The sequence below is a fragment of the Ischnura elegans genome, chromosome 8, assembly GCF_921293095.1.
Source record: "Ischnura elegans chromosome 8, ioIscEleg1.1, whole genome shotgun sequence".
Classification (NCBI taxonomy): Eukaryota; Metazoa; Arthropoda; class Insecta; order Odonata; family Coenagrionidae; genus Ischnura; species Ischnura elegans.
In genome coordinates, this window is record NC_060253.1 from 70,498,312 (window position 1) to 70,511,911 (window position 13,600).

The 13,600-nt window shown below is 36.8% G+C and overlaps 1 protein-coding gene across 1 annotated transcript; it reads right to left on the reverse strand.

The window, feature by feature from the left end:
* Positions 1-1,116: 1,116 nt before the first annotated feature.
* Positions 1,117-9,069, reverse strand: LOC124163982 (palmitoyl-protein thioesterase 1). The gene is made up of 7 exons (XM_046541126.1): positions 8,791-9,069; positions 8,600-8,709; positions 8,386-8,513; positions 5,549-5,707; positions 4,580-4,685; positions 4,201-4,371; positions 1,117-1,503 (listed from the first exon to the last, which is right to left on the reverse strand). Exons 1-7 carry the CDS (start codon positions 8,891-8,893, stop codon positions 1,378-1,380), a joined length of 903 nt encoding a protein of 300 aa, XP_046397082.1. The 5' UTR covers positions 8,894-9,069; the 3' UTR covers positions 1,117-1,377.
* Positions 9,070-13,600: the final 4,531 nt, after the last annotated feature.

The following is a 13,600-nucleotide window of genomic DNA, read 5'->3' on the forward strand; positions in this document are numbered from 1 at the left end:
TGAAAATTTTCAAGCACGTGAAAATGCGATGGCTAAGTATGAATGCTGGGAAAAGCCCGCAAGACGTCATTCTGGTTCCTGCTGCCGCTGTGTGAATCTATGAGCACTGCTATGATGCAGTGCTAGCAGGTAACAGAGTACTCTACTAGCAGGTAGCACTTGGCTTAAATAAGGATTATTAATACCCTATCAAACAAAGGAAACTTCCAACCATAGGCAATTTTAATAGTTGATTATTAAGAGATGTTTCCCTGAGCTCTGTGCCTCTTGCATGAATTGGTAATCTCAGACGTTCTAAAACTCCTGACTACTCGTATAGTGTCTAGGCCCCTGTGACGTCACATGGAGTGGCATTGCATGGCCGCCAATCTGGCCTTTTACAAATGAAGTTAAAATTGACCATTAACATTCGTCTAAACTGGGATTTCTCAAACCAAATAATTTGTATATTATGAATACACTAATGGTGACTAACGAATCACAATCAATACCTTTCATTTTCTTTGGTGAAGGAAACTACCCTATTCCATCAAAACTCCTCTTGAAAGAACATTATCAATGTCATCATATTATACAATGCCATCAGATGTCTTCTCTAAATTCCTCTTTCTTTTCCTATCCCTCCCTAATTTACAAAAAGAACAAATGAGGCAGTCTTATTTGTGAAATACACAATACATGTGAGATTACTGTGTTTATTTAATGAGTGTTTTTTTGTTATATATTCTTAGCTGCACTTTACCATTCAACCCTTTGCTTATTAATCCAATGTAAGGAGTCTTCCTAACTGTTTTTGGATTTGATGCACACAAATCAAGGATATTGGTGGAATGCAGGGTTATTACTGGAATGAACAGTTACTATTGCCTTAAAGAATTACTACAGAGATTACTACTACTGTTTGGAGGGGAGTGTTGCATCACTAATACGGCTAGAGAATCTTTATGGTCAAACCATAGAAACAATATTAAAGCTTTCCTTTGTGGATGCTTCAAATGCATAGAAATTAGTAGGAACACTTTTGAATGGGGATGAGAAGCCTACCAATCATATGGCAACATCACTGATAAATATTGAAAGTGAAGCCTTTAGAAGTGATTCAAGGAAAAAAACTACTGGTATTTCCAAGTACTTTTAATGTAAAAATATCTTGACAAGTTAAGTAACATGTTTTATAGTTTTCATTCATCATGGAAGTCATAACAATTGGCAACACGATAAAAACAGCATCAATCAATCAACAGATGGGTCATTCAAGGTTAAAAATAGATGCTTTTAAAGCAGTACCTACCTCAAAAAAATTTGGAGCAAGTAGATGTCTTACTCTCATCCTCAGTATACTCAACAGCATAAGATAAACATTTTAAAAATTCTTATTTATACAAGGAATACATTAACAATATTTTTAACAAACCAATCCCAAGTGAATTGCAAATGCTGCCCATTCACTGAGAGAAAATGTAATTTTCCAGCCTTATCCATTTGTCGAAGCCCCAAGCGATCCTAGAAAAAGACATATTGAATTTTATAAGAAATATCTTCCAAGGCTCATTCTCAACTCTAATGTTGATAATAGGCAACATTCCTATCAATTTTTGTCACCTACTGAGACTAACTTAACAAGTGCACTCATTGTCAGAATTTTAACACACCATCTGATTGTTTCTTCATTATCATTGAATTGCATGACTTTAAATCTTACCTTCCAAAAATTAGTTTTCATGTTGAAAGAATACACCTTGTATTCTTCACAGAGATTTCAAATAGATATTCAAAGGTACATATAATCCAATTGTGATCATTTTCTTAGAAATTGTAACTTCGGTTTCTTGGCCATACTTTCATGAATTCATCATATTAGGGTGGTTTCCTATTATTTTTTACTGCCCAAATCGAAAGATTATTACTCCTGGAGTACATATTTCATGCTTTTAGATTTTTAAATGACAATATCTATTTTTCGCGATTAAATGAAAAGTGAGAATTTTCAAGCGCGCGAAAACGCGACGGCTATGTACGAATGATGGGAAAACTCCATGTGACATCGTTCTGGTTCCCGCTGCCACAAGTGAGGTGACCTTGGGGCGAGGCTTTGAGCGCTGATACGACGCAGGATGCTAACAGGTAGCAGAGTACCCTGCTAGGTGGTAGCGCTTGGCTTAAATAAGGATTATTAATACCTAATCAAACGAAGAAAACTTTCCGACCTTGGCCAGTTTTAATAGGTGATTATTAAGACATGTTTCTCTGAGCTATGTGCCTCATGCATGCATTGGTAATCTCAGACGATGTAAAACTCCTACCTACTCATATAGAAACTAGGTCCCTGTGACGTCACGTGGAGTGGCATCGCAATCTGGCCTTTTTCAAATGAGGATAAAATTGTTCATAGCCAATCGTATATACTGGGATTTCGAAAACCAAATAATTTGTATATTATGAATACACTAATGGTGGGTTACAAATCGCAATCAATGCCTTTTGTTTTCTTTGATGAAGGAAACTACCCTATAGCCCATTCCGTTGAAAAACTACATTCATAATTGCATGGCCGTACGCAGGATCAATACTGGGGGGAAAGCCGTGGTCGTTCAAGCTGTAACACAGAAAGGGTTACAAAACCAAAATTTCAAGAAAATTATAACAGCGCTTTATTAGCTTTTAAAATTATTTGCACGGAAAAATATTTTATTCTCATTAAATGATTGATCCTCATACATATTACTTTTCTTGGATTTATAGAAAATTTGTTCAAATACATTTGGGGGGGCAGCTGCCCCCTCCTACCCCTGCTGGGTATGCCTATGCATATTGCATATGCATTGAGTAGGGGAGGAGATGAAGGGGAAAAGAGATGATGACAGGAAAAGGAGAATAAGAGATTGTTTACGTGGACTGGCTTCTAAAGTGAAAGTCAGATAATCCAATAAATGGCAAAATAGGTAGGTAATCAAACATCAGAAAATTGAGGCTCGACTGTTGGTAATAAAACTTTTAAGAAATAAATTCACCAAAGAATGATGTTATTCAAAGAATAATTCTGAGGCGATGCTTCTTTTTTACCAGGCTTCCAAAGAAACGAGGAGTGCATTTTTAAATATAAAATCTAGTAATGTCATTATATTAGGGTATGGTGAATACTAGTTTACATGTATACCTACTCACAATATTTTGGCTGTTATTCAACTCAATATCAAACTTCATTAAGCTGAAGAACTGTTTCATAACAACTATCCTTATAAGGATGGCTGTTTTGTGATTCTGGTTCAGCATCGGTTTTAGTTACACTTTATAATCAAGAGTTCAATTGTAAATGCTTACTCTCTAAGAGCTATCAATGATTCTTTTAACAGTATCATTGAAATTGCTTACAATAATACATCAAGTTATCTCACAATGTTCCACAACTATTTTAATTATGTAACGTAAATTATGCTTGAGGAAAGTTTTTGAAGTAGAGCTTGCACACACTATTTCCATACTGATTCTATCTAGCTTCAGTTCCAATTATGATAATCATCTCAAGAACCAATGGAAAGAAAACACAAAGAACCAAACCTATCCACCTCTAATTATTCATTAGTAAAAGCTACATTTTCCATTTTACAGCATAAATTGTTTTTCCACACCAGATTTCCTTTAAAAAAATATTTGAAGGTTTGAATTTGAGTAATTCAAATTTGTTTGAGGCATATTATGGGCAGTGGCGTAGCCAGGATTTTGTAGAGGGGCGGTTAGGGTTTACATGAGATTTCAGGTTCATTGCAGGGTGTATGGGAAACACCCCAGGGCAAACAGGATTTGGGGTCCTAACCCGAAAATTTTGGAATTTTTGAGGTTGAAAACATGATTTTTAGGACTCAAAAACAATTTTGTACAAGTATTTATGAAAATAAAGTACTTAAATGGGATGGAGTAAAAGTTTTAAAGACTCATGGGGGTCAAGACTCATGGTAACTCAGAAACAGTATTGATTGTGGCAATGCCACTGATTATGGGCACAGGAATAATTAAAAATGAAATTTTAGGGGTAACATTCTCTTCAAGCTCTAAACCCTCTAAACACATTACAGAGAGTGTCCATCAAAAAGTGAACCCAGCGTAAAATAGTTTTCTACCCTGATTCTGTATTGGCAAGCAAAGACAAGCACCAAAACTATAGGTACAATCAAAATATCACATAAAAAAGATAAAATTTACCTGGATGTATATATCACTTTTTCTCAGTGAAGTGATGTATTTAGCTTGGCCTGGTGTATAGAATTCAAACCACTCGGATTCCCTCGGTTCAACCATTGTATCGTTATTGAATTTCACCATCACAAAGTTTTTCAGCTTTGTTAGTTGAGTGATATAAGTCTTGTTGATGGTCTACAAAATAGTAAAAACTAGAATTTTAGGTAAACCAAACACAATGCTAGAATGCAGGTTAACTCTAAATCGCATGGTTAGGTGCACCATACCAATCCAACCATAAAGAAATCCATGTCAATCGCTTAAAATTAAGACTTAAATACTTTTGTTCAAAGCTATTTAAAATCTAAATCTGCCACATAAATACTTGATTTTGTACCCTTACAATTTCATTATTGATATCAGCAAGGAAAATGCTTCCTTTCTTATAAGCATCTTCATTCACAGGATCATGCCAATATTCAGCTTGTACCAAGGAATTCTGCACCCATCTGCAAAAAGTAAAGATCATACCTGATAACACATAGGTGGGTATTTATTTAAAGGATAGAATATTTTCATTCATGTCCATATTCACTTTTTACTTTAATCATATCAATAGAGTAATTACTCTGCAACGGTAATTTTTCTGCACAAATGAAAAAGCGCCCACCTTCATAAAATTTTCCTTATTTCTTTGGTATGGCACACGAAAAGATCAATACATACACTAGAGACCATGGGAATAATAAAAAATACTTATTTCAATTCGGAGAAAGTAAAAATGACGGATCATCACAAGATAAAGATAAGGTAATAAAATAGCGTCCAGTAATACATGTGTCATGAATTTATTGAAAAGATGACTATTATTATGCATTAACAATCTATTCAAAGTTGGAACAAGTAGCCTTGATGATTTAATTTTTGCACACAAAACAAAAGGTTAAAAAAAGACAGCAATCCAAAATGCACAAATATCAAAGGAATATTTTTAATAGATTTCAAAAGGTACTAGATCAGCATCAAAATCACTAGCAATAAAATTGAGCCTCAATTATTTATCAGTCATTCAATGAGCCAATCAAAGAAATATATGCCTATATTTTTTCCAAAGACTCCTATATTCTTCCTTTTCCTAAGTCAAAGCAATTAGTTTTTTAAATGAGATGGAAGAAACATGAAGAGAAAGTATGACAAGGAAACAAAATTTTAAACTGCTAAAAAATTATCATGAATTGATTGTGCTCCTTTTGGTAATCTGTGTAGGCTCTCCTAGTAATAGGGAAGATAAGGAGGTAGTCAAAGTTCCACTACACTGTCTGTGGAAAGAATAGTCATCACATTCCTTGGATAACATAACACCACTACTTACGAAAAGTATGCTCCATAGTTGAGGATTTTCCTGACATAGTCACACCACTTGTGAGTGGGATAATAGCAATGTGGAAATCCATACACACCCTGGTGTTGCCCTCCGACAGAAATAAGGTTTATCATCTGTGGCTGGGCACAACGCTGGACAAGAGCTCTCCTGCACCAAATAGATTCATATTAGAAAGTATTTTACAGCTGAACATCTAAGAATCACATTTGATATGATTGAATTTTCTGATTGTTACAAGGAGGAAATGAAAATTTTCTACTTGTAACAATTTTCATCTGTGATTATAAGTTCCCATTCACAGTCACATTTTATAGCCTGTTTCTTCAAGATACAGTGAATCTTGATTAAATAGTCTTGCAAATACATAATACCATAGAGTAAGTATATACTATATTCCTCTGAACATAGTCCCCCTCTGAATATAGTCCCCCCAAATTATAAGGCTTTATGAGGTTTCGGGAAAAAATTAAAAAAATGGGTTTGAATATAGTCCCCCCTTAACTTTTATCACGGGCATTTTTGGAAAAAAAGGGGGGACTATATTCAGACATACATGGTATATATACTTACTCTATGATAATACCTAAATAATACAAGTGATATTGGATCTAAAAAAAAGTGGAAAATTATCATTTTCTTTACCAGTGGAGTACATACTGCAGTTTCTTTGTCTACAGAGTGAGAATGAAATATATTCATACACGCAGACACCAGATTTACATAAAAAAATAAATAAAACAAGAGTTCATGGCTGATGACATTCCAACACCTACTTTCCTCTTTCTACATTAAATTCAAAAGTTCACCACCATTAGGATGTTTCAAATTCTACAACTTCAGCTGTGTAAAAGTAAGTGTAAAGTGTGTTTCAACCAAGTAAATAAAACCATGTGCTGTTCACAACTTTTTATTTTAATTCCTTACGTTTCAACCATGATGAACATAAGAATAGGAGCTTGTTCAATGATCAGTAGTGCAACAATTTCAATGTTTTTTTTCAAAATGTAATATCAAGCGAACATTGGGAGATAATTAAATCTACTGTCTCAAATTTCCTTTAGCAGACACTTTTCAACACCATATTTGTGATGAATATGTGTTTGAATTTACATATTTCCAATTAAAAGTAGTACATAGTATTTTCAATGCAGCACATCATTAATTCCTCTTCCTGTTGCTCTGTGTTAAAATAAAAACTGAGAAATGAAAAAAAATCCCTACAGCTATGCACTGAAAATGTTCTTTCATTACCTATGAGGGAAGAGTACTGTATTTTATTTATTATATTTTATTCTCAATACCACTGGATACAGCTCTTAATGGCCAATAATTATTGGCCATTTTATACCGGGGTACTCAATAAATGTAACAAGTAAAGGTACACGGACAACCATGCCCTGGGCCGGGGAAACCTACCCAGGCGGGACTTGAACCCGCGACCCCTTGTTTGGCAGGCGAGGACGTTACCCCGCCACCATCGTAGCCAAGAGAAGTACAATAAAAGGATAATAGAGGAACTACCCCCATCAGTTTCCATTCTCACGAAGTAATATAAAATTAGTTGAGGTCCTCTAGATGCCCCTTTCTCAAGGAGTACTCCATACTTCATGGTAGACCATAATTGACCAAGTAAACATCATAAACACCTATATGCACCTAAGTCGTTCAATATCCATTCATCCAGGCACGACACCCGCTAAAGCAGATTTTGAAAAATCTATGTATTTTTTTATCCTTTCATGCAGCCATGAAACAGTGCTAAATTCATCTCGGCTATTTCCACAATTTTATTTTCACAACCATTCGAAGTGGGGGAAACTGCAATTCTTCAATGGTTGTAGCCTCCACGGGCAAATGTGCTTCAGGAAGAAAATAAATTGCCTCAGCTGTATTTTTAATCTGATTCCAAAGAAACTTGGTAGGTTTATCAAAGAAAGCATAGGGATTCCAAATATTACCAGACAATCTTCCTGAGAGAATTAGAATATTTTACATGTTTCATATCATTTTAGAAAATTAGAGGTTCCACACACCATGACCACCTGACTTGAGTATAAGCACACCACCCTACAGAGTTGAAATACACACCTCCACAACATAAAATCTTCAATGGCCAGTCTTAACTCTCACCTATCATGGCCAAAGAATACTGCTTTCTTGTTAATTTTGTCAGCTCCAGTAGTTAAGAAAAAGTTTCCAGCAAAAACTCTGGCATACCTTCATTGTTTATTATTCATGTTTAAAATTACCCAATGACCAGCCTAGATCATTTCAAATCCTCAACTTGTCTCCGATACTGTCATGCGAGAAAATGACCTTGATTTCTCTATTATTCTCATGAGAAATTTAAAAGCTGAACATAGCAGGATAAAAATAATCCATATGTAATCAACACTAGAGCATTAAATCTTTTCTTAAAAATGCCGTAATTCCAAACATCTCAAAGCTTTTCAGTTACCACGTTTTTGAGAGCCCATATATTCTTGAGCAAGCAGACATTTATCCTCTGTCAATTTTTGCTGTTGAATGAGTGAATTCTAAATATACTTTATGTATTTGGTCTTTTTAACTGTATTTATAATAACTTTCTAGGGCCCACAGTAAATAAAATGCCACTCCTATACTACTTCATCGATGTGCTACCATCCTTCGCTCCTCACATGAAAATGGGGGTGCGGGTATTGAGCAGATCATGTTAATACGACGAGTGATTCATGATCCAACTCATCCTTTCATGATTCATATCCAATAGGAACAGAAACCCGGACGGGGATACCCAACTGCACGATTAAACAGGCACTAAATGCTAAATACTTAGTACTCACAAAAACTGACCACCTTGAGAAAATCCAATTGCATTATATCCGTTGGCAAGCTGGGTATCTTCAGATATAATTTTACATGCCATTTCAATTTGTTTATTTGCATTTAGAAACAGGCTGTTTTCTGAGTCCTATAAGATGAAGAAGAATAGAGAAAGAATGTTAGACCCAAATATAAAGTCACGCGCCAAGCAACGAAAACGAGACCTCCACGGACCTCTACAGGATTTTGGCCGATCATGATGGATTTCACGTAGACTCCAGGTATACTTTCCTCGAGGAATTGCTTAATCGCTCCCATACTACCGGAATTGCAGCAGTTGTCGCCTACAACAGAAAAGGTCGGTAACAAGGTATAAAGTTTAAAAATGTGTAAAACAAATTGCTGTGATCACATTCATCACAAACCCATTCCATGCCAAAGAACAATTGGAACAGGATTAGAGGCCTCTCCCGAAATTATAGCAATGTATACGTTCAAAACAATAATCAAAGGCCCTAATTTCCACATTCTGAGTTTGTTTTGAACTTTGAAATAAAGATAAGTGAAGCTCGCTCAGCGCAGCCGCGAAGCGTTCTCCCAGCTGTCTGACTGGACCGCCTTTTGCGAGTGCTTTGAAGTTCTCCCGACTGCCCCTCTAACTCGTTCAGCCGTGACCTCTCCTCCGCGGATACATTATAGTGGATTTCAGGCGCTTCTCATTTCGAGAGAAACTTATCCACTGTGATAAAAAGGTGACTAGTGATAAGTTTGATGATTAAGGAAGATTTCATGCGACATAATCAGTTTAGCTATCTCAGGTATTTTTGTGCTCGGAATTTTGCGTTATCGCATACTTATTCAGCGAAAAAAAGAGTCAGCTGTCGCTATGCAAGAATCACGAATTTTCAAAAGCTGTGAAAAATGTGTACCTCCCTTTTCTTCATTGTATTTAGCTGGACAGTCGTGCCCGTATTTTAGTTTCCATCTATGGAATCTGTGGATACAGTCTGGAAATTATGGAATTAAATTATTATCATCATGAGTGGCAGCTGCCCCCCTCCCCTTTGAAGAAAAAATCGCAAATGTCTTCAAGGAAAATAATATTTTTTCAGTCAAATAATTTAAAAAACTAATAGAGCTGTTTAGTTTCCTTAAAATGTTGATTTCATTCACCTTTTCCATACTTAAATCTTAACTACAACTTGAATAAGCATGGTTTCCCCCCTCCCCCTAGTTTTGATCCTGGGTACGCCCTTGCAGGGCCGGATATAGGATGTGGGTGGCCAGGGTCCATTTTATTGGGAGGCTTTCTGTTTCAAGATGTTGCAATTTGTAGCGTAAATAAAGGAAATGCAAGGAACACAATTTTTCATTTATTAACGTCAATGCTGGCGACTACATGTAAACCAAAATCAACTTTGTTAGCTTCACTTCCAATCCCCTCATGCATAATAGTTTTTTTTTCTGTTTTTCCGATTTTGTGAGATTTATACCTCTATACAAGGGCGTACTCAGGATCAAAACTAGGGGGGGGGGCAAGCCATGGCTGTTCCAGTTGTAGGTAAGATTTAAGCATGGAAAAGGTGAATGAAATCGAAATTTTAAGGAAACTGCAACAGCTCTTTATTAGTTTTTAAAATTATTTGATTGAAAAAATTTTATTTTCCTTAAAGACATTTGCGACTTTTGCTTCTAGGGGGAGGCAGCTGCCACCTCCTGCCCCTCGCTGGGTAAGCCCATGCCTCTATAGTGGCGGAAAGCTCATGCTTGTTGGGTGGCCCTGGGTTGGTGGGTGTCCCAGGGCCCGGGCCCCTTGGGGCCCCCCTTTAATCAGGCCCTGGCATCGTCTGAATTGTATACGATCTGTTCAGTTCGGACTTGAAAGATATACAGTGTACGAGTAAATTTTCTCAATATGCGAAATTTTGGGGGAATGGGTTTTGTACTCCTCTTTCAAAGTAGGTAGGCACTACACCCTTGACAAAATACAACCGGTCGCGCAGGAGTGATGTGTTTTCTTAAGCCAGGGACCTCCGAACTGTTGCCCCCTATGCCCTTGAATACTGTTTACCTATAGAAAAAACGACTGAAATTTACGGATATCTTATCGTTTACGAATTGAGATAATGCAGCACAATAGTCCGGAATATATGACCTATAAATGATGAAATACAACATCTTTATTAAATCCTTTTTTATCTGGACTCCGAATGAGTAGTCGGTCCATAAGCTGCTGTCCAATGGGTCCATCACGCCGAAAAATGTGGAAACCTCAGTTTTAATCTCTATCCTTATTATTATTTTCCCCCATTTCAAGGATCGATAAACGGAAAAACAGGGATATACATTTGAGAACAGAAGGATTTTAAAATTTCATTTGTCCCGAAAAAGACAAAAGGCCACAACAGAATTAACCGCGGTGTCAAATGTGACTTTTCGCTTTGCAGTTTGGCTAATTAATAATTTTAATTGCTGTTATTTTTTTACTTGTTATTTCCGAATAATGTGTCCGTTAATTAATTTAATAAATAGTTATTGCGTTCGCATGTTTATAGCATGCCCTTTATTTATGTAACCTATCCACCTGGGGCATTGTACAGGTGGATAGGCATGAATGGTGCTATCTTAGTGAGACCAAACACCTGTCACGTGCTTGTATGCGCTATCGGGGTAGCACCTGCAGTTGTCCGAGCGCATTTTGGGAAGAAATACCCCCTGCCAAACAGCCCAGATATGCCTCGCATGGTATCGTGCACATTTTGATAACTTGAACTTTATGTTTATTAGTTAAATGGAAATTAATAGCATTACGCATAGTATACCATTTCACTCTGTCCATTGTATCGATTCATGCTTTATATTCGTGCGCAAGAACTACGCCAGTCCTATATTTAGATCTACTTGCTTGGCTTATTTGTACAGGTGAAAAGTTCATGCGTCATTGGTTTCCGACCGCGAATAGGGTGGTTTCCTATTATTTTTTTATTGCCTAAATCGAAAGATTATTACTCCTGGAGCACGTATTTCACGATTTTAGATTTTTAAATTACGATATCTATTTTTCGCAATTAAATGAATAGTGAAAATTTTCAAGCGCGCGAAAACGCGACGGGTAAGTATGAATGCCGGTAAAAACTCCGCGTGGCGTCGTTCTGCTTCCCGCTGCCGCAAGTGAGGTGACCTTGGGGCGAGGCTCTGAGCCCTGATACGACGCAGGATGCTAGCAGGTAGCTGAGTACCATGCTAGCTGATAGCGCTTAGCTTAAATAAGGATTATTAATACCTTATAAAACGAGGAAAACTTTCCGACCTTAGCCAGTTTTAATAGATGATTAATAAGACATGTTTACCTGAGCTCTGTGTCTCATGCATGCACTAGTTATCTCAGACGAAGCAAAACTCCTATCCTCTCGTGTAGAAACTAGATCCCTGTGACGTCACGTGGAGTGGTATCGCATGGGCGCCAATCTGGCCTTTTTCAAATGAGGATAAAATTGACCCTTGCCATTCGTCTAAACCGGTATTTTTAAAACCAAATAATTAGTATATTATGAATACACTAATGGTGGGTAACGAATCGCGATCAATGCCTTTCGATTTCTTTGATGAAAGAAACTACCCTATTGCGTCTTATAGTGTTGATGAATTAAAATGGAGCCCACCTCATAATATCGAGGTGCCGTGAAGTTATTGGAGTTAAAAGTTTTGGGGAAAGTAGTTGGATGAAACGAGTTCTGCAGAAAATTAACCTTTAATCTTTAAGGAAGTGGATTGCGGCTACATTGGAGATGGACCAGAGTGTGAGAAAAGCAACACTGAGCAGGTCCGTAAAAAATCGAGAATACGAAATAGTTGTCGGGGAAAGGGGAAATTTTCAATCTGCCAATTGAGGCCACACGATGCAACGGAGCCTCAGAGTAAGTTTACGGACGCGAACATACTACGGAAGATCTGACCATATAAATAAAATGGGAAAGATAGATTTGTGGAACAGACGGATTCAGAATGTCTTTTTTCCACGATCAATAAGAGATTATAACGACAGAAATAGAACTCGTAAGTAGATTGCATGACTTGTAGTGTAGCCTACTGACCTATGTAAAAATTAATGCATGTTTTTTAATTTTATTATTAATTCTAACAGCATATGGTAGTATAATTTGTTAGTATACGTGACGTTTTTTGTGCCGTGTGGTGTGCATGTGGGAGCCCAATTGCATGCTGGTGATTGGTCACCCCCTGCCAAACATCCTAGAGGTGGCTCGCAGGGTATTACGTAGATGTAAGCATATTCATCTACGTAATACCTGCGAGCCAACTTTGAGGCGTATTGTAGGTAGTAACTTATCACCGGCTTGTAGTATGCCATTGGCGAGATCTTGCGATGGGTTTAAATTAGCTGATGACGATGGCAGTCTTTTTACCAGGTTGTTAACTTCGATTGGAAATTTTATTTACATTAAATTTATTTCTCACGAAAGCGGAAGAGAATGAAAATATAAAGTAAAAATATTCATCATTATTTTATTTTCTTGCTTTTTCTGTTTCCCATTATTTACATTTCCTTGAGATTTTAATTTTGTCCTCGTTTTTTGTTTACTGCTCTGCCTCTATGGGCACTCTCTTATACATTAGTTTGAGAACGTTGCTATGAGAACTGCGACTTGAGTTGAACCCGGTGTTATAATCCTGTTGTGTACCACTGAAAATGCATAAAATGATGTATAAATCTCAGGAGATGTATACTAACCTCTATTATCAAGGTTTTGCCGCCCTTTTGGCTGTAATTGGTTCCGAAAAAAGAAAAAAAATACTTCAGCACTTATTAGGTGCTATGCTTAGTGCCTACTTTTAAATTTGGAACTCTACCGTGCGGGAGGAATAAAAAGCAGTATACATAGTGGGTTGTTGATAGGAAGAGATCGTTATAAAATGACACAGTTTCGCCCAGTGGGATCTTATTAAAATTCACTGTGGTATGTTATGGAGGAGTCTTTGTAGTGTTAGTCTGCATGGTAACTAACGACGTCGAGCGTGGTTGACAAAAAATGTTTTTTTTTTACAAAAAATACTCCACGGTAAATTCTACAGTTCAGCCGGCGAGAGTTCAATAATGATCTATCGTGGAATAAACATATTCGAGAAATAACCGGTCAAGCTAATCGTAAAATGGGTTTTGTTAAAAGAATATTAGGGAAGTGCGACGACAAAGTGAGAGAAGTTAGCTACTTTTCC

Bases quoted from the DNA above. Each gene is read 5' to 3' on its own strand.
- LOC124163982 (XM_046541126.1), bottom strand. From the start codon at position 8,893: ATGTGGAAATTAGGGCCTTTGATTATTGTTTTGAACGTATACATTGCT. The intron at 5,708-8,385 runs GTGAGTACTAAG...TATTTGGTGCAG, and splicing joins TCTCAAGGTGGTCAGTTTTT to GAGAGCTCTTGTCCAGCGTT. The intron at 1,504-4,200 runs GTAAATTTTATC...GTCTTTTTCTAG, and splicing joins AAAGTGATATATACATCCAG to GATCGCTTGGGGCTTCGACA.